This window comes from Bubalus kerabau, chromosome 4 (assembly GCF_029407905.1).
Source record: "Bubalus kerabau isolate K-KA32 ecotype Philippines breed swamp buffalo chromosome 4, PCC_UOA_SB_1v2, whole genome shotgun sequence".
Taxonomy (NCBI): Eukaryota; Metazoa; Chordata; class Mammalia; order Artiodactyla; family Bovidae; genus Bubalus; species Bubalus kerabau.
In genome coordinates this window covers 18,164,647-18,186,412 of record NC_073627.1, presented here as the reverse complement: position 1 = coordinate 18,186,412, position 21,766 = coordinate 18,164,647, and the positions used below count along the sequence as shown (strand labels likewise).

General features: G+C 41.1%; 1 protein-coding gene across 5 annotated transcripts in view; it reads right to left on the bottom strand.

Annotated features, from left to right (window-relative positions):
• KANSL1 (KAT8 regulatory NSL complex subunit 1) overlaps positions 1-21,766 on the bottom strand; it is a 172,411-nt gene that overhangs the window by 5,350 nt on the left and 145,295 nt on the right. For 4 of the 5 annotated variants that reach the window (XM_055575604.1, XM_055575606.1, XM_055575605.1 and 1 more), the window contains 4 exons: positions 12,508-12,679; positions 3,352-3,534; positions 2,731-2,919; positions 2,248-2,396 (listed from right to left, as the gene is read on the bottom strand). In XM_055575604.1, coding sequence (XP_055431579.1) covers positions 2,248-2,396; positions 2,731-2,919; positions 3,352-3,534; positions 12,508-12,679 — 693 coding nt within the window. The remainder of the gene's footprint in view (positions 1-2,247; positions 2,397-2,730; positions 2,920-3,351; positions 3,535-12,507; positions 12,680-21,766) is intronic. The other variant, XM_055575609.1, reaches the window with a different exon arrangement.

The following is a 21,766-nucleotide window of genomic DNA, read 5'->3' as shown; positions in this document are numbered from 1 at the left end:
GCTGTTTCCCTCCATTTCCTGTTCCTGGAAGGGGGTCCATGACCGATCCATTCGATCATTTCAAGAGCTTCTGAGAGAACGCTGAAAGGCAGTATTTTCCGGGCCAGGATCTTAGCAGCTGTCACCTATGATTTCAGGTTATCACAGTGTCTTTTTCACCTCAGTTTCCTCTGCTATCAATGAGAACAGACTGTCACTGACTTCACGAATTCAGGGTAACTGGCTGACCAGAACAGCTGAAGAGACTTGCAAGCCCTGCCTGGCTGAGGTTCAGTGGACTCACCCCCACAGGCCTCTGCCACATGTCTGCTGAACTCACACACCCCACTGCAGGAAGTGTACCCGAAGGAACCTCAATAGATAGCTTTCCCTGGATCGCGGTCAAGGACAAGCGTGAAGCTGCTGGCAGAAGCAGGTGTGTATTCTCCCTGAACCTCCTTGGGCCTGCTGTCAGCACCTTCAAGGCAGGGAGACGAGGAGCGGGCTGTGGGGTTCAACAGCCCCAACCCCCACCCCACATGTAGATGCCCCAATGCCAGAAGACACTCACTTGGTCTAACCTAACTATGTTCTCCTGTTTAGGACCAGAGGTGGAGGGCAGGTGATGAGAATGAGAAGTGATTCCCAAACCTGGCTGCCAGAAGGTGAGGTGCAAGATGATATTTAAAAGAGAAAAAATAGGTTCAGGGCCCCATCTCTTCTAACTATCAAATCAGCATATCCAGGGAGTCCAAGAAGAAAAAAAATTGGCAATGAGAGCCTCAAGGGTCAGCACAGTGGTATGTACAAAATTGATGCTCATTAGATAGTAAGTAAAAATTTCAAGTGATTCAGGCCTAAGTTTACATTTTCCAGGCATGAGAAAGCGGCATGTGAAAAAACACTGAAGTTTCACTAAGTCCTGGATCTGAGAAAAGACTTCCATCAGAGTTAGTCTCTGTAAAATCCTTTGTTTTTCTGAGATCCCTGCTAATGGCTTACCACAGAGACTACACTGCTAGGGAGCTAAAACCTGTGGGTGTGGGAGGGGACAAAGCGGGGAGGAACAAGGTCATCTGGGATAGACTGTCTGATTTTTAAGAGCAAAGACAGAACGACATGAATTCCCACCTGATTGCAGAGCCTAGTGAGCACATTTTGCGGGCTTTGAGGTTTCTTGATGTAAGCTCTGAAGGGGTATCAGAGCCCCTGCCTAAGTCACCTTCGCTATGCCCCAACCCAGGTTCACCCTGTGCTGCAAGACCCAAGAGAGCTGGCTCTGTGGCCAGACCGCCTGGGTTGGAATCCCAGCTGTAACCCTGACAGGTCTCCTCACCTTATGCTATTCACTTAACCTTGGAAAGCCTCAGTTTTCCTGCCTCGGTTTTCCTACACCCCCTGCACCTTTAAAGGGTGTTGCAGGTCGAATGTGGTAACACATATGTACCCAGCACGGACACAGTCAACATGTACAGCAGCAGCATTCTATTATTACCATCTCCATTATTACTAAGATGATTACTATATAAAGGACCCTTTTGCTGGGCACAAAGCAGCTACAGGTGTATGTGTTCAAGGAGGCACATTCTGAGGAATGAAAACATCAGAGAGCATTAACGTGACTGTGTGTTTGGAATGGTTGTGCAAACTGCTTTCAGGGTGGAGAGTGGTACTACGAAAGCTGATCAGGGGTCAGAGCGCCTGCCATTGTGAGCGCGCATGTCAGTCCTGCCCGTGTGGCCTGCTCCATCTGTAATTCTGCTCTGCACAGCTAAAACAGGCTCCACATCAACCTTCCCTTCCAAGCACCCAGTGCTTATTCCCAGCACACCAGCTCCACTCCCCAGGAGATTAAAAACAAGGAAATCAAACGTCTCTAAGGCCCACAAACACCTCTTTTGCATCCCTCCTCTCATGTTTATTTCTCGGGCCAACGGAGTTAAGAGTCATGGTACTGTGGAGTTCTGTGTGAAACTTAGTCCCATGTATCTTGAACAGTCACAGATCACCCTAGAGTTTGTCTCTGCCTCAAGCTTTCTATGGCTGGCCCAGCTCAGATCCATCTCTACTAAGAACCATTAAGAAAACAATGTAATGGAGGATTAAATAGCACCACTTTGACTTAAAAAAGACACACAAGTCAGGATGAGCTAAGTCCCCGTAACTGCCCTGGCCCTCACGACCCTCTTTCCACACTGTCCTCCAGACCCACTGGAGGGAGCTGTCACTGCAGAGGGAGTGTCCGGCCCACTCCACGCGGGTACTTACAGTCGTGCTGGCTGTGACCTGAGGGCTAGAGCTGGCGGGTGCAGAGGTGTCTGAGGAGGCGGAGAGCTGTCGCACCAAGGGACTGTGTGGTGGGTGGTGGGTGGCCGCCAAGTAGCTCGAACTGCTCATGTCCGTGTGATGCTTCAACACTGCAGAGGTCAACAGAAAAGAGGAATACATGGCTACCTCAACCTGCTCTACTTCCAGCACAAGTTAGGAAGGCCCGCAATACTCAGTAAAGGCAAAAATGCTTTCTAAGCCTAAAGGATAAAAAGATGAAGCAAACTGGCTGATGGGAGACAGGGAGTGGCAGAGGCTGCTACAGCAGTTAAGAGTGACCTACACTTAGAAGCGGTCGGACCCCTCTACTCTACCTTCCTAGCAAGCGAAGGACACAGCTAGGGGCAGTTACAGGAAGCCCCGCGGCCCCAGAAAGCCCTGCGCAGGTGCAAGTGCAGGCGGAGGTGCCGGGCCTGGCCCTACCTTCGCTTCTCTCAGATGAATGGTCTCGCAATCTCATTTTGCTGTGGTTTGGGTCGTGCACGGGTGGCGGCGGACTGAGCAAGCGCTCTGCTTTTGGCGCTGTCACTCGTTCCACCATAGGCACAGCCCCCACATCGTCTAAGTGCTGCCTGTGGGTCCTGTCAGGCCGGGCTTGGTGATGGGACAGCTCTGAAGAGGGGAACAAAAAAAGAGCTGTGAAATATCTTCTCTCAACCTTTTCTTATTTGAGTTCCAAGCTCGAGTTCTCTCTAGGTCCATGACAGACACCCAGGGCAGCAGGACAGGCCAGGGAGCCCACCGGGCTCTCAACTGGAGAAAAATGTGACACCAGACTACAAAAGACAGCCGGCCCACAGATGCACCCAATGCTATGCCCCACTTGGCTGTTCACTGAGCCCCAGAACACCTGACGTCTGGAACAGCTTTCACAGTCCATCCCAGAGCATCCAAAATGAGCAGAAAAAGAAGATTGTGGGCTGAACTTGCATCTGTCAACTGTCTCTCCCAACCCCATCACACTGCCATGGCCATACCAGTAACCTGAGAACATCAGAGGAATAGAAAAGTAATTGGAGGACTCTATGGACCCCTGAAACTTACTGGCTGTTGTTAGGAAGGAGTTGACCAACTTGTGCCTGTCTTTACGAGTTGGATCTGGCAGACTGCCTGGCATGGGTGCTCTGTGCTTAAGTGAGAACTTTTTTGGAGGTTTGATTTTGTCAAAAGGCTTGTTCTGCCATTGAGATTTCAGCATGCTCTGGAAGTGCAGGCCTGTGGGAACATCTGCAAGAAACACAAAACGCCACCATGAGTCCAGACCCCCGGGCTCTGGCTCTCCAGGGAGCGAGACCCACCTCACACCCTTCTCTTATGTGCCCAGCGGTGGGGATGACTGCGAGGAACAAGCACTGTCATGGGGAAGATCTGTTTACTGGAACATCACTGAAGGTCACTCTTCTACTCACAGGGAGGTCACTGCTGCCTTTTATTTTCAAGTTCCAAACAAAACCAAGATCTATGATGGTCTTTTCTTTGTTCTTGTGTTCCGCTAAACCTGTTAAACTCTATTGGTTTGAAAGACTGATAAACATCTTGTTCTTATTCTTCTAGAAACAGAAACATTTCAAGGTATTTCCTTCTTTCAACATAAAGTAAATCAGGACATATATTCCTTCAACAACTATTTATTGTTTGCTACTTTATCAGGCACTGGATTGGGCACTGCATCTTTCCCTAGTAAGAACTAGATCATTTCGCCCTCCTTCCTCCAGAGCTCCACCCCTTCCCTATCTGGGGATTATCTAGGTTTTTAAGTGGATGAGCTAATATTGAAATATTACAAATTAAATCTTTTAGACTTAACTATAACTTCTACCTTTTGGGGGGAGTTCACTACTCTTTCTTGCATCTTTCCATTTTGTTAGTTTCCTTTTTTTATTTTCCTAAGAATGTGGACTTGAGTTTGAGTCATTTCTTTAGAAAGAGCATTTCAAGATTAAAACCAGTTTTCTCTCAGATCCTTAAAGCTACTACTACAGTGTCACCAATATGATGGAATTTGACTCAATCATTTGTAGGTGCTCTGCTTCTTTTAAACTTTTGGTGGGGAAAAAAAAAGCTTGCTGTGGTATTATATCGACTCAGCCAATTTGGGGCAAACTCCAATACCAAATCTTTCAATCTGCGAACATGGTATTTCTCTCCATTTTCTTTTATTTCCTCTCAACAGCGTTGGGTGGTTTTCATTGTACAGTTCTTACACACATTTTGTTAAATTGATTCTTTGAGTACTTCATATTTTTGATGACTTACAAATGATAATGTCATCATTATCACTTTTTGAAAGTTGTTTGTAATTGCTTACTACTAGTATGTAGGAATATAGTAATTTTTAATATAGTGGCCTGTATCCTGTGATCTTCTTAAATCTATTATTAAGTTTTGTTAGCTGTTGTGGAATCCTTAGAACTTTCTACTACACAAGTACATCATTTACAAAATGCTGCTTTACTTTCTTTCCAACCTGTCTGCCTTTATTTCTACATCTCGCCCTATTACTCTGTCTAGAACCTCTAGTGGCAATCTGAACTTTACATTTTCCTTTTCTAGTCTCATTCTGAAACTTCACCACCAGGGATACAGGTGGGTCTTTCTTCAAGGTTCTGAAAAACTTCTCCTTTTACATCTGAAGATCAGCACATCTCACTTTAGCTCTCAGTTCCTCCTGGGAATCAATCATTAACCACCTGAGATATACTCAAAAGTCCCAGTCCCTGAGTCCATACTCAGTATTGCAGCATAGAATGAAACATCACTGCATTATGGAAAAGGGTTAAAATCTAACCTAGCTATATTTCAGAACAAGTCCAGATCTATAACCCAAATGCCGAGGTCCCATTCCTGGTTTTCTGTCCTTTTTCAGTGTGGGCAAAGAACCATCCCCCTACTGGCTGCTACCTGACAAGAGTTTACTCAAAAGCACAGGCTCTGGGCTCCTTTTTTTTAGTTTTTTTCTCTATAGTTATCTTGCCTTCCATCTTTCAAAAATCACTACAACCTCTGGCATGCCTTCTTTTTCCAGAATTACTTAGTATTTATTATATTTAATGTACTTGGAGGACTTCCCTGCTGGCTCAGATGGTAAAGCGTCTGCCTAAAACACCAGAGACCTGAGTTCCTTCCCTGGGTCGGGAAGATGCTCTGGAGAAGGAAATGGCAATGCACTTCAGTACTCTTGCCTGGAAAATCCCATGGATGGAGGAGCGTGGTAGGCTACAGTCCATGGGGTCACAAAGAGTCGGACATGACTGAGCGACTTCACTTCACTTCAAACATTAATGGGGTTCTGGCTCCCAGGGAGAGTAGAGGATGTGCTCAATCTGAACTAGGAGTGGGGCGGGGAGCAAAGAAGGTGGGGGTGAGTGAACATTAAAAAAACCCATTATATTGTGGCTGGTGCTGTGTATTACTTCACCTTCACAACAATTCCATGATGTATTACTATGCTCCTTTTAATGATAGAAAACAGATTTTGAAAGGTGAGTTAACTTGTCAAGGTTACACAGTTTAGTAACTAACACTGTGCAAGCTCAGCTGTGTCTGACTCTTTGAGACCCCACTGACTTCAGCCTGTCAGGCTCCTCTCAGCTCATGGCATTTTCTAGGCAAGAATACCGGACTGGGTTGCCATTTCCTCCTTTAGGGATTAGAAAGGAACAAGCAACATTCAAACTCAAGTCTGTAAAATCCTAAAACTCATACTCTTAGCCACTACACCATGAAATTATTCTTTGGCCCAAAGAATTAATGCTTAAGTGTGTTAGCTGCTCAGTCGTGTGCAACTCTTTGTGATCCCATAGACTACAGCCCGCCAGGCTCCTCTGTCCATGGCACTCTCCATGGGACCTTCCCAACCCAGGGATCAAACCTGGATCTCTTGCACTGCAGGCAAATTCTTTACCATCTGAGACACCAGGAAAACCCAGAGAATGGAGCAGTTTAATTCTGAGGTGGAATCTGATAATTCTCAAATTATTCCCAAGGAAGTGGAGAGTATACAATATTTTTCAAAAGAGTTCTGCAGTGTAGCAAAACTTAACTCTTTCCTATAGCACAGACTATGTATTTCACGACTCTTCAAAGAATAAGACACATCTCTGGGAACAGTGCTCTTGTGAATTTTTTTCCATAATCATTCTTTCTTTTACACACTTAAAAACAAATTCACCTATCATAACCCTTAAAATAAATGATCAATCAGCTTTCAGCCAGGCCAAGGATATCAGAGCTCACTGTACTCCTAGCCCTTAGAGCCCACCCAAACTCCTCAATAAAATGGCTTGATTATCCCACACGCCAAAGGTCAAATGTTTTTAAAAAAAAAAAAAAAAAAAAAAATTTTTTTTTTTTTTTTTTTTAAAAAATCTCCCACGTAAGAATTGAGTTTAGAAGTATTAATCAAATTGAATTAAATTTAGGGGAATTTTAATCAATTAAAAATTCTTTGCTCAGAGTGGTTGGGGAAAAGGGTGTACTGGAAATAAAGCACGGTCAACAGAAATTCTGAAAGCTGGGCTGAGTTCAAAGGTATAAAGAAGGCTCAAGAAGTGGGGGAACACCTCTTCTATATCCCAGGACATCCCCTGTGTCAGCAAGAGAGTTACTCCCACTTGGCAAAGGCTGGTTTTTCTTATTTATTTGGTCTTTTTGGGGGCTGTACCACATGGCATGTGGGATCTTCTCCAACCAGGGATCGAACCCATGCCCCCTGCATTGGGAGCGTGCGGTCTTAACCACTGGACCATGAGGGAAGTCTGCATAGGCTGTTTAATGGGACCACAAAAGCATAGTGATTTTACTCCTCCCACTGTTTTATAGTGCAAATAAGCAGTCCTGGACCCTGACAGGGCCTGGTTCATCACTGAGGAGGAGAAGAGAACAAGAACAAATCACTTGGCTGGGCTTCAGCATCTTCATCTGTAAAATGAGGCAGCAAGATCTGATCAGGGCTGGAGATACCCCAGCACACATGCTCTAACTCTCTCACCTCTTCTGTCTGCTGCAGGCACAGGCTCCTGGCAGTACTCGCTGTTGTACCCCAAGACCTTAGACCTGTCTCAAATAATTAATTAATCTAATTATAAATCAATCTCACTAAGCACAAGAGAGAAAAAACATGTATGTTATTGCTAGACTAGATGACTACTGTGCCTCTCAACTCTAACACGTTAAATTAATGACTTTTCAACTAAAACTCCACTCCTAACCCTTACCCCACCCCCATTTTAAATGCTCAGAAGTAAAAATTGGCACAAGTGTAAACCATACCTTGTGCTCTGGAGTTGGGTATTAAGCAGAATCAAGAGCAACTTCCCCTATAAAACCCACTGAATAAGCTGTTAGGGATAACTGTTTACGGGACTCAGGCTACTATACATTGCTAGAAGTTTGCTGTGTTTTAGCAGCTTTCATATAAAAGTGAAGAGAGACTCAGTTAAATCCCCCAAAATCAGTGAACAAAAATGATCTCTTAGGAACTGCTAGTCTGAGTTCATGCTCTGAGTAATAACACCTGGGATCCACACAGAGCTACAATTCTGAAAATAGACATAGAGGACCTGAAAGTAAGCAAAGAAAGAGTTCACACCTGCATAGGCAATGGCCATTAAAGTGGTATTAACCAGGCAGGAGGGTACAGATCCTTAACCAGGTCAATGACAAGAGACATTACCTTAGTTTGCCATTTCCTCAAACAAAAAGAAGACTTTAGCTTCAAGCCCGCCAGAGTCTGACATCCCATGATCCACCATTTTCTCAAGCACACTTTCTCATGGTGTTCGGTCACGCTCACTTCCTCCTCCTGCTGGTAAGCTGCAATAGCCTCATGGATACAGCTAGTTGTCTTGGCAAGCTCTCTCAAAAGAGCAGAGCTCTTCAAGGCCAGCAGGTGGTGCTCTTATTAAGCACAAACCTAAGTCAACATGTTTTTCCCCAAGGTTGCTGCTGCTGCTAAGTCATTTCAGTTGTGTCCGACTCTGCGCGACCCCCATAGACGGCAGCCCACCAGGCTCCGCCATCCCTGGGATTCTCCAGGCAAGAACACTGGAGTGGGTTGCCATTTCCTTCTCCAATGCATGAAAGTGAAAAGGGAAAGTCAAGTCGCTCAGTTGTGTCCGACTCTTTGTGATCCCATGACTGCAGCCTACCAGGCTCCTCCGTCCATGGGATTTTCCAGGCAACAGTACTGGAGTGGGTTGCCATTATACATCCTCTATTTCAAGCTAAGCTTTAGCTGGCTTGATTACATGAGGTAATAAGGAAACAAGCTCCTGTTTCTGGAATACTAAAGGGTTGAGTGAGTGAAGTCGCTCAGTCATGTCCGACTCTTTGCGACCCCATGGACTGTAGCCCACCAGGCTCCTCCGTCCACAAGATTTTCTAGTCAAGAGTACTGGAGTGGGTTGCCATTTCCTTCTCCAGGGGATGTTCCCGACCCAGGGATCTAACCCAGGTCTCCAACATGGCAGGCAGACACTTTACCTCTGAGCCACCAGGGTAGGACTAACTATCACACCCTAATGTCTCCACCTTCCAGCCAGGGAGCAGTTCCTAAAATGAATGGGAGTGGCTAAGGTGTGGTAAGATGGGAGATGAACTCTAGGATTAAGAGCTACAATTGGTTCCCATCCCAACAAGTACACAGACTGGCTAGCGAAACATCAGTAAAACTACAGAAAATGAAAAGTTGGACGTCCTGCCATCTTTAAATGTATTCTAGAGAAGAACAGGGTGGCCCGGAGGTCAGCTTTGACCCACACAGTATGCTGGTTGCTAGTCTTCACTATCACTTACTATTATACACAAAAAGATCTGGGGAATCTCAATATTTCAGGAGACACTATTCATATCTTCATGGCCCTGGCAATCTTCCAGTTTACAAATGTGGCATTCTGTATTCTGAGTGTGGCAGTTGTCTGAATCAAGTAAAAAATCCCAATAGTCACAATATTAGACACAATAATTAGGTCCCTGGGTTGAGTCACACAAAGTCTACTGTATTCATAGGCAGATATGTTAATGCTCAACTTGAGAAAGTAAAAAATATATATACTATTCTTTACTGTCTCATAAAGAGAATTTAATGACCATCTCTCTTGTCCAAACTCCAATGTCATAATTAGGATATGTGTGTGTGTTTGTGTGTGTGGCTGACACAAGGGAGAGAGTGGGGAAAGGCAAGAATGGGCAAAGGGTGGAGGTGGGGAGAGAAGACAAGAGACAGGAAAAGACCACAGGGACTACAGAATGATGGAACAGGAGATGGCAGGCAGATGTCTTGGGCATATTTAGGTGATGGGAGAGAATTCACAACTCTACAAGGTAATACTGTTGGCAAAGCAATGATCAACATATTTATCAGTTGATACTGATTCAACAGGCAAAAGACCTTATCAGAATCTTAATATAACTATATAGACTTCAGGCTTCTTTATTCAAATACGAGACCATGCAATTCAACACTGTAATCTTAAGAGAATAACTCAACACATGTTCTGGAGTCGTCTTGGTGTCTCTGCCTGAAGCTGCAGCCTGGAAATGGGCAGAAATCTGACTTCTCTTAATAACCTGGCTGGGGAGAAGCATGAATTATAGTGAAAAGAAGGACAGGAATCAGATTACTTGGGTTTAAATTTTGGAGACTGCTACATCAGCTATGTAGCCTGAGATAAACCACAACCTCTCTAAGCCTATTTCTTGATATGTAAAACTGAAGTAACTTTACAAGATTACTGAGAAAACCAAATGAGACAAGAAATAAGAGAAGTGCATATAAACTATAAATGCTATACAAATATTATCTTAAGTTACACGAGCCATAATCCAAATGGCAGGAGAGGGTAAAAGTCAATGACTCTGGAATCTGAAGCATAGAGGAACATGTTTCGTGTTTTCCAGTCATTATATTCTAAAGTGTATTTACTGCTCCATCACTCCTGATCTAAACCCTTGCCTAGTTTACTGTTCATATGTTTCAAGTATTCTAAATATCTCCACTCTTACGAGAAGTCACATGGCAGCAAGACTATTACACCATGCCGTTTCTTACAGTTGGAGGGAATTTTAATAATAAGGCTTGGGGAAGCTAACAGATTTAGATGACCAAGAAAGAATCCAATCATTTGAAGAACAGATAAGGAATCTGAGGGGATTATGGCCATCTAATGTTTGATCAACTGTCAATTAGATGAGGGGATTTTCTAGGATAGTTTATTAGCAATGACTGCTTTTATAAATAAAGTTTTATTTAAAGTCACACCCACCTCCTTATACATAGTCTACATACTGGTTTTGTGCTACAAAGGCAGAGCTGCCTAGTTCCAACACAGACTAAACCTAGACAGTATGATCCATAAAGCCCAAATTATGTGTCCCTTTAAGAAAAAGATAATATATCATTCATGCTAAAAACCTGATTTTCTTCACATAGCACTAAGTAAATTTTACATCCAACATAATTCTCATTCCAAAGACCCCAATTTTTGTTACCCTCCTTTCAAAAACGTGTACAGACTATCTGTAAGGTGCTATGAAGGACAGAGTAAGGAGAGAAACATAGTCCCTTACCCTCAGAGAACTAAGTATTCTGGAGGTTGGGGCCAGATGGGGAGACTATTTGCAAACCAATGAAACCAATCCAAATTATGAAAACACTGGCTTCTGTAGTCTATAGAGTAGTTTTCAACATTTTTGCTCATGAACTCCTCATCATTTGAAATGTAATTTTTCTTTATTTAGATTTTTTTTCTGGCCACACCGAGAGGCTTGTGGGATCTCAGTTCCCTAACCAGGGACTGAACCTAGGCCCTTGGCAGTGAAAGAGCAGAGTCCCAACCACTGGACTGCAAGGGAATTCCAAAATGTAATTTTTAGAAAAATTATAAACTCAGGACAATTATAGGCTTCCCTGGTGGCTCAGTGTAAAGAATCTGCAGGACACACAGGTTCAATCCCTAGTCTGTGAAGATTCCACATGCCACAGAGCACAGAAGACCCCCATGTGCCGCAACTATTGAGCCTGTGCTCTAGAGCCCAGGAGCCTAACTACTGAAGCCCACACGACACAACCACTGAAGCCCAAACTGCTCTAGAGCCTGTGCTCCGCAACAAGAGAAGTCACTGCAACAAGAAGCCCGTATACCACAACGAAGAGTAAACACCTGCTCACGGCAACTAGGGAAAAGCCCATGCACGCAGCAACAAAGAACCAGTGCAGCCAAAACATATAAACAAATTATATATAAAGAAGAAAATGACCCTTTTTATATATAAAAAAAGAAACTAAAATATACATTAAAAGTATTTTATACCAACACCCTGGCATGTTAAAATCTATTTCTTCAATCAGACTTCAGTCCCAGTAAAATCTACTTTCAGTTATCAATTATTTTTAAAATTTAAATACTGTATAGTTGATGTGCAATATGTTAGTTTCACATGTAAGTTATTAATTCTAAACGTAAGTAGTTATTCTAAAGTAACAGAAAAGGTAGAGGATCTTGCCAGACGTTATACACACAAAAAATACTGTACCTCCATCTTCATTATTTATTCAAATTTCCTTTTACTTAACTCCCACAGGATTCTTCTTCAGGAGCCATGAACTCTTGAGATGGTTCCTTTGGTGTCCCTACTGCCCAAGGTTTTTATACTCTGGGGGGTGAGCAAGACCCACAGCAAGACTCAATATGGATAAAAGAAGTGACTTTCTTTTGTGAGGTGGGAGAAAAGCAATTATGAAAAGGGAGGTGGAAGAGAAAATCAGCAGACATAGAGGCTTATCAGGTAGATCAACTTTAAAAAAAAAACAACAAAAAAAAACCCAGCACATGTGAACTCTGAGGATCTATGCTCGCATACACCTGAGAAAGCAGTCACGTAACCATTGCATGTACACCCCCCGTATGAAGACATTCTCCCCGAACAGTGCTGCCCATGCTGTTTCACATCATAACACAGGCAACTGTCTCACCCTCACCACCTGAAACCTTAGGGCGAAATCTCTTAGCAAGCTGTAATGTTTTAGTGGCACATTCTGGTCGAGGGGATCTGTTGTGCATGATGGGCAAAATCCTGAGAGAATATTCTGCTGACAGTAATACCTGGACGGTACCTGGACTGTACCAGAATCTTGGCCAACTGTCTTTCACTTTGAACCCTTTAAGTCTCACTCATTAGACTTCATGGAGCCTTTCTTACCATCTGGAAATGCTAGAACCGGGTGAACACAGGAGTCCAACTGGGATAGGCGTTCCAACAGAGGGGCTTCATAGTGGATTTCTGGAGGCATGGTGCTGGCACTGCCTGAGCCGCACAGCGCGCAGGAAGGGTTCACATCACAGCCAGAACGCGCTGTGCTATTCCGGTGAACCTGGGAAAAGCCAGATAACACTCAATTCAGGGTCTGAAAAAAACTCAGCTCCCCATTCAGTATCCCAAAGATTCAAAATTCCCTCTCTCTAGATGCATATATGACACAGTTAACAAAATGTTTGATCAGTTTGTTAAAAGATTTCCATTTCTCCCACACACTAACCTTCAAAGTAATTAAGTAATAAATCCACTTCTTCTCCAATGAAGAGATGTAATTATGTGAAGCCCATTTAAGTGCTTACTGAGAACACTTTACAATACCTGTATGTTTCTACCACCATGATGCTTTTCCACCGTCTGCTACAGTGATCTGCTTCAGATTTCTAGGTAGAACATGACTTGCCCTCTTCAGCAACTTCATCCACCAAAGAGCCTTACTAATGAATAACCAACCACACCTTTCCTGTTCTTTTCGTATCTCCAAAAAAAGAATTCCAGGAGGCCTGAAACAACATGGCAAGTTTCCCTGGACTACACTCATTAGCTGCTCTTTAACCTAGCCTGAAATCTACTGTTATAAAGCTCATATTTAAGTAATGAAAATGAATTTGGTATGGTGAGTGTTCATACCCATAGTCTTTGTGTTAATTAGATTAATTCCAAGGGGATACAAATCATTTTCATTAAACTTCTTTTGTATACATGTGGGCACCATAAGAAATAACCTCCCTAGTTAAGTCCACAGTGAAAAATAATCTAAGTTTTCAAATGATGTAATTCTGTTTTGTTTTTAAATGATAGGATTTTTATAATTGTATGCTTTGAACTTTAGGTCATGCAGAATGCAGGATCCCTAGGTTCTAGTGTTAGGATTTGGCATTTGCCAAATCATGACCATGCAAAGTCACCCAGGCAGCATACAGTCCTAGAAGAAATGACTTGCCTGTGGAATGACCCTATGACACGGGATGCCAGGAGCAAGGAAGTATCAGAATAAAGACAAAAGGGTAGCATTGCAACTCTGTAACGACTGCGAGAATTGCATCTAGTTTCAGCACACACATCTCTTGAAAGCTGTTTGCCTTCACGGACGTGCACAGAAGAAAGATAAATATGAGAACAATTCGGTCTTTATCAACCTTCCTCAACTGCCTCCTCCTTGCAGCAACATAGATGGGTGGTATTCAAATAAGGCCCTGTGAAGGTCAGACTGGACAACTTACACTAAAGTAAAAGAATTCTAGTAAGCAACAACTGTTGTCTCTGAAAGGAAATTACACCAACTAAATATGCACTTTTGGTAGACAACATTAACTGGTACTGTTTTGGAAAAAAATACCTCTTGCAACCTATTTAAACCAGGGCTGGATTTCTGGGGGAGATAACATTTTGAGGTAGAGAAAGAGGGACCTGCATTACCAGAGACAAAAACCAGAGACCCACCAGTAGATGAACGGGAGAATTTAAGTAATTAGAATCCAAAAACTGCACCAAAACTTTAAATACTGACTAGATTAGAAAAATATATAAAAGTCAAAACAAGAAATCTTAAAAGGGAGGTATATTTTCTCCTCATGAAGTAAACCATTACATGAACTAGCTCTCCAAGTGGGCAATGAACAACATTCCATTTTTTTATGGCTAGAGTGTATCCCTTAAGTCATTAAGAGACTGGATGTAAAGTAAAAAGAATATGACAAGAAAAACCAAACTAAGAATAAAATTAAAGTAAAAGCTGAAATTACCAAAAGAAAAAATACATGACAGAAACACCAAATTCAAGAACTGCTCTTTTGGAGTTCCCCCTTGCTCTTCCCAAACCCACCTCAAGAAAGGGGTAGACAGGATAGAGCAACTAATTACATAAACAGTAAGACTGGCCTAATGAAGAGAAAAAGGGAAAGATGCAAACATATAAGAACTTAAAAAAAGCACTAGCTAAGTGATAAACCACTTAACCACTGGATCAACAGGGAAGTCTGCTAGTATAATTTATTAAGAGAAAATCTGGTGAATTTTTTGAAGGATAGTTTGGGCAACTTTATTTTTTATTTATTTTTTTTTGGGGGGGCAACTTTAAACACACACACACACACACACACACAGAGAAAACAAGATGTCAAATTATACACACAAATTTTATTTATTAAAAAAAAAAACCCACAAAAAAAGAAAAACAACCTACTATGAGCAAGTGTGATTTACTCCTGGATATCAAAACTATTTGACATTAGTGTATCAATTAACACAATTTCATGCTGGCCATTCAACATTTCTACTTAGATGTTTTAAGAGGCAACCAAAGTTAAGTGCCTTCAAAACCATGCTCCTAATTCTTCTCTACTTTCAGTAGCTCAGTCTTAAAATCCATGGACTCATCCTAAACTTCATTCCTTCTTCATACCCCAAAAATCAGTCATGAAATCTTGTCACCTCTGCCTTCTAAAGTATCCCAAGATCTGACTACTTTATACCACCCTCAACTGCAGTTCTTATTTGGGTTTCTTAAACAGTCTCCTAATTGGTGTTCCTGCTTGCCCCTCCCTTCAACTATTGTGTAATCTTGTTTCACAACCTTAATCAAACCATGATGCAGTTCTCTGCTCAAAACCTTCTCACAAGGAATAAATGTCAAAGTTCTTGCAATGGTACACACAAAGCCCTACGCCATCTGTTACTTCTGTCCCTTTTCTGACTCCATTTCCCTTTCCTGCTTTTCTCCTAGCTCATGCCACCAGTTCCTCTGACTTCCCTGCTACTTCCCCAAAATGGCAGGCAAATTTCCGGATCACAGACCTTTACACTTGGCCCTTCTATTAGCTCCAAGCTTACTCCCTCACTTCAGGTCTTTTTCTCAAATGTCATCCTCTTAAAAAACAACTTTTATTTAGAAACATACAAGTGAGAAAAGAGTCTCTATTCTTGACTGTGACCAAAAAAACACATTCTGGAATAAGTTTAACTGACATTTTAGGCACAAAGCTTAAAGTTATTAATTTGTAATATGCTACAAAATAACCTATAATAAAATTCAATAGGCTTTTGATACAGAAGGGAGAAGACGCAAATGGAATTTAAACCAACTACAAACCAGAAGAATAAATGCTAAGGGGGAAAGTTCCCAGAAAATTTCTGATAAGCAAAGGCAGAAGGGAGTGATTTGCTGACCACATGTTAAAAATATTACACAGGGATAGCAAAAGGTGGGGTGGGGGAAGAAGCTGGATTTCTACTTCACATCAAAATAAATCCCAAAGGTATTAAAAAGATTTACATTATGTTTATTAAATTACATTATTAAATTATGTTTTAAATTATTTATTAAATTATTATGTTTAAACTGTAAAAGAAAAACCAAGGGGCAACATCCAGTAGTTAAAAGTGTGAGCAATGGGGCCAGGCTGTTTGAGCCCTAACTCTGCTGCTGCTGCTAAGTCACATCAGTCGTGTCCGACCCTGTGCGACCCCACAGACGGCAGCCCAACAGGCTCCTCCATCCCTGGGATTTTCCAGGCAAGAACCCTGGAGTGGGTTGCCATTGCCTTCTCCAATGCATGAAAGTGAAAAGTGCAAGTGAAGTTGCTCAGTTGTGTCCAACTCTTAGCGACCCAATGGACTGCAGCCCACCAGGCTCCTCTGTCCATGGGATTTTCCAGGCAAGAGTACTGAGTGGGGTGCCATTGCCTTCTCCGCCTAACTCTGCTACTGAGCTGTATAAACTTAGACAAGTTACTTAATGGCTTCATTCATAATAACAGCTGCTTATGTGACAAGGCTGTTGTGAAAATAAAAATCACTTAGAATAGTGTCTGGTATCAACTCTGTTACTTGTATAGTCATACAAAACACACTATTTTCATTTATAATTGAAGAAGGGAAAACAAGGACATCAACCTTAAAGATCATTGATATTAAATCCTAGCTTTCATGTTACTGTGTGACCCCTCAAATTTATTCATCTGTTAATAAAGGATTCATATTGCCAATTTCATGTGACTGTGAGAAATATAATTTTGCAAGCTGATAAAATACTACACAAGTGCTAGCTATGTCAGAGTTTCTCACAAAAGCACTACTGACACTTAGAGCCTGATAATTTTTTATTGTGAGGAGCTGTCCTATGCACGGAAGTAAGGAGCAGCTTCCCTGGCCTCTACTCACAGTGCAAGTGATACCCTCCCTCCCACCTCTGACAACCAGAAGTGACCACAAGGTCAAATGTTTCCTAGGGTGGGCAAGTGGGTGAAGATCATTGAGAACCAGGTGGCTCAAGTTACGATGATCATTCTTAGTAAAATTCAAAGCAGAGGCACCCATTAAATATTAATAGTGAGAAAAAAGAAATGCCTCAAGACTACATCAGTCAAGGCGAAAGGACTCAAGAGCAAGAGTGAAGAGGTTTCCAAGAAACAAAATGTTAACTAGAACATAGAAAATAATTTCAATGGCTTGAATAACTCAAATATGTTTAAATAGATGACTTCATAATCACACACACTAACCCCTCCACAAAGACTTTATTGACTGTCCTTGGAAGATGGCAGAAAATCAACTTATTACTTGAAAATTGGTAGATAAAAGGATATCAACACAAATCATGCTTCCCCCTCCACCCCACAGACTGTACTTAACAGTAAACCAATAGTAGAAAAGGGCATTTTTCTCTTTAAATACATAGTCTAGCTAATAAACAAAGAGTAAATGGTATGAATAGAATATAACTTCAACTCCTGATGCAACAAGTGGGTCCAGGCAATGGCCATTACTGACTAAAAACACGAGAGAGACAAGATATTACATGTCTTCTCATTTAAGTGTCCTTACCAAAACAAAACCTAGATTTAAGTTTCTATATGCAGACTTTAATGCACTAAAAGTAAGAGATTAAGGAATATACAGAGGGATGGATATAATGGTAAAATGTGGTCAATGCTAACAGTAGAATCTACGAGATACAGCTGCTCACCGCAAAATTCACACAATGATACTATGTTTGGATAACATCATAATGAAATTTTGGAAAAGAAAACAACGACCCCATAGAATTTCTTCTGGCCATGATGGATTAAGAATGATCATGCTTATCTTTTAGCCATAAACTAGGAAACCAGACAACACACAGCTTAAGACAGAACAAATGAGGTAGTCTGTGACTGTCCTGGCTTTCTGCCTGGAGACACAACACAGACTGCTCAGCAGGTGAGGGGTTCCAAGCAGAGCATGATGGTTCCACTGAGTTGAGGAAACAAACTCCCAGAGACTGCAGTGCAGAGGCTCAGGTGACGGATAACTATGAGGCAGAATTCTTCAGAAGAGGAAGCCATACAGAAAAAGAGCTCCAGAAATCATCATGAGATTCCCTCAGGTGTTCGTGGAATACTAAGAATCCCACGTGGAGTTAAACTTCATCAGGTCAGGCGAAGATCCAGCAAGAAGCTATGGACTGAACAGTTCCCAGAGCTCACAGTGGCAGAGAGACTTCCCAACTGTGACCTGTCAAGTGGCATGGAGCATTCAGAAAAGACCCCAGAAGACCCGGGTTACTCTATACCCTTCTAATAAAGGAAAAACAGAATCTCAAATAACTTAGCTGCCAACAAAACAAAGCCTCTTTAAAGGAAGATAATATAATCTCTATGCTTCAATCATGTAAAATTAAATGTCCAACATCCAAAAAAACATTGTTAAGATATGTCAAGAGGCGAGAAAGTTATACCACAGGTATACAATCAGAAAATTGTAAGTCATAGGATAAATAACTGGAATAACCCAGTTTTCTCAACAAATAAATTGCAAGGAAAGGGGGTATGATGGATAGCTTACAGCAAACCAACACTCTTACTGAGAACTAGAACAGCCAGATTTAAAAAGAAAAAAAAGCAAATATAACTTTAAGATATGAGAGAAATGTTAAAACAATGACAATACTGAGAGGCCAAGATTCCAGAGGGGGAAGAACCATTGAAGTGTTGAGTTGCTTCTTTTTGGGGACAATGGGTGATTTCCGAATGATGCTTAGAATCTGGTGCCCTGATGGAGGGTCACTTCTGGGTACAGAGAAATGAGCAGAGGTTCTGATGATTTTGTAGGGCTGAAGGGACAACTTTAGAGACTTCAAAAGCCAAATTCCCAGTGAAAAGAAAGGACAGGAAACTACAAATGACATGTCAGGTGCTCCCATTCCTAAGGCATTTGGAAAATTCTGAAGCTGTGATGGGTAGGAGGCTAAAAAGCTAAGCAGAAAGACTCTGGACAGCAGAGCATTTCTGGTGGGCTCACTGAGGAAGAGACTACAATTAAGAGTTCATGATACACATGAGGGCACTGGCCACTGAATCAGCTGGAAACGGGAATAAGAAACAAGGCTGTGCCTTAAGAAAGGACCACTTTTTATGTGACATCTAAAATGCCAAGTACACTGGTATTAAGAAGTATATGTAACATAAAAATCAAGTGTATGTGCACAGCAATTAAAACAGTAAATGCAAGTGTATCAAATATTGAAAGAAAATATACAGTCATCTAACCTTTTATTAGTTTATTTTCCTACAACCTTATGTAGACTGCTTGAAAACAAAATGGCATCAGTAAATCAATGTTGCGAATAAAGTCACCATATTTTATATTTATTTCAGCATACTTAAAAAAAAAACACCTACTTCACCTACTCATGATTTTACAATGAGATGTTAGGAAATGGAAAATGTTGGTCGGTAAAGGCTTCATTTTCAATTTCAGTATTGCCAAGTATCCAAATATCACCTACAAAGAGATTACAGAACAGAAAGCAGATGTTCTGAAATGATTCTCTTGGAATCATTGTAATTCATGCACATGCTTAATCAGGATTACTTTACCAAGGTTACTGTTATCAAGGAAGTTTGGGAAACAAATAAGATACTCTTTAAGTCTTTCATGTCTTTTACGAATCTCGGAGTGGAAGACATGGCATGAGGTGCTCTCTGAATTGATTTACCCATCACATTACAGTGGTGGCAGATACCTCAAACCACCTATGAGCTCATCACTACTCTGAAGTCAAGACAGTTACTGCACCTGCTGCTAACTCTTGTTATTTAAGAGATCCAGCCAGTCAATCCTAAAGGAAATCAGCCCTGAATGTTTGCTGGAAGGACTGATGCTGAAGCTCAAACTCCAATAATGTGAAGAACCGACTCATTGGAAAAGATCCTAATGCTGGTAAAGATTGAAGGCAGGAGGAGAAGTGGATGACAGAAGATGAGATGGTTGGATGGCATCACTGATGAAATGGACATGAGTTTGAGTAGGCTCCGGGAGTTGGTGACAGACAGGGAAGCCTGGCATGCTACAGTCCAGGGGTCACAAAGAGTCAGACACGACTGAGCTACTGAACTGAACTGAAGAAATTTATATACCACAAAATTTAACAACTGTTTCAACATACTTGGTTTCCTCTATAAGCTAATGTCTTTTATTTTGTGCATTAAAAAAAAATTATTCTGATAAAATTCCACAGACTTTATCACACTGCCAAAGGCTTGATCAGGAGAAAGAAATTCCGAGATGCAAGAAACAGAAAAGAATTCAACGCCAAGGCTGGTCTTGGGATAATAGCCAGAGAAGTGGCAAGGAAGTTTAAAATCTACTCCGTATTTTGGTGGAAAAAGCCAACTGCAAGAAAGTGAAAGCCCAGTCCCAACCTACGTTCATGTAAGAGGTCCAAAATCACCTGAATTCTGGAAGTCTCTTCAGAAGCTAATGGAAAAACTGTGGTTTAAGGACACTTTCACAGTCCAGGGATCACAAGACTCCTACAGAAAACATGCCTCCCTGGCCATGGCCCCAGACGAGCTATGAAAGATACTGTAAATCATACAAGAACACAGACCGTTATAAGGAAGTCACTACAGAAATAGGAAGAAGCGGTCTTCAGTGAACTAGAAATAGAAAAATTAGAAAACAACTTTTAATAAGTATATTAAAATTTTTCATAGTGATAATGAGAGGAATACAAGTCATGAGACAAGTACAGGATAAAAAAGGTTTCTAAAAGTACTTAAGAGGATGTTTCTAAAAGTAACTGATTCTAAGGAAAAAAGTACACACTGAAATAAAAAATCCAACTGGTAAAAAAGCTAGTGTTCCTCCTCATGAAGAGGAGGAACAGTAAGAGAAGATGACATGAAATAAAGCATAGGAAGACAGATATGAAATGCAAAGTATAAAAAGAAATGAAGCAATATGGAACAGAGAATGAAGATCAACAACAATACACAGACATTTATATTTAAAAAGAGAGAACAGAAAAGGAAAAATTGGAAGAAATAATGATTAGAAAAATTTCAAAACTCAAGCCAAATAAGAACTCTCAGAATAAGGGTGCAAAAACCAAGACCTAGTGGCTAAAAACCAATTCATACATCTAAATATGTCCCTTGATATTGCAAAACATAGAAACAAAACACACACACACCCCCCCAAAAGTAAGGGATTGGTGTAAAGATTTTAGTTACCAGAGAGAAGATACAGATAATCTATAAAGAAACAATTAAAACTGATACCAGAATTTTCAAAAGTATTGGAAGGCAATGAAATTATCTTCAAAGTGCTGAATACAAAAGTTTACATGTAGTTAAGTCATCATTCAAGAATAAAGGCAAAATATAACTTTGTATTCACAAATACACACATACGTATATACAGATTTCACACACAAATGTTAATTCTGTATGTTTTTAATATATAAAGACTTCACAGCTCATACCACTATTGGAAGGCTACCACATGTATTCATCAAGAATGGAATGGGATGTAAGAAGCAACAGTAAACAAGAATGGCAGAAGTGTTGGTAAATGTAAATAAGTAATTAAGTATGAACTTAATGACTAATTTGGGAGGGACTGAAAAGATAACTAAAATAATAAAAACAAATTACAGATAAATAAATTACTGACACAAAAACTGAAAACAAAGAGATGGAAAAGGATGTATCTAGCAAGTGTACTTATCAAAGAAACCCATTTAAAGTTAAAGCATGAAGAGAGATCAAAAGGGAAACAACATAATGATTAAGATGAAGAAGAAATAACAATCATTAACTAGGATGTACCAAACCAGCCATCCTAGAACTATATGAACACATATGAATTAAAAAAAAAAAAA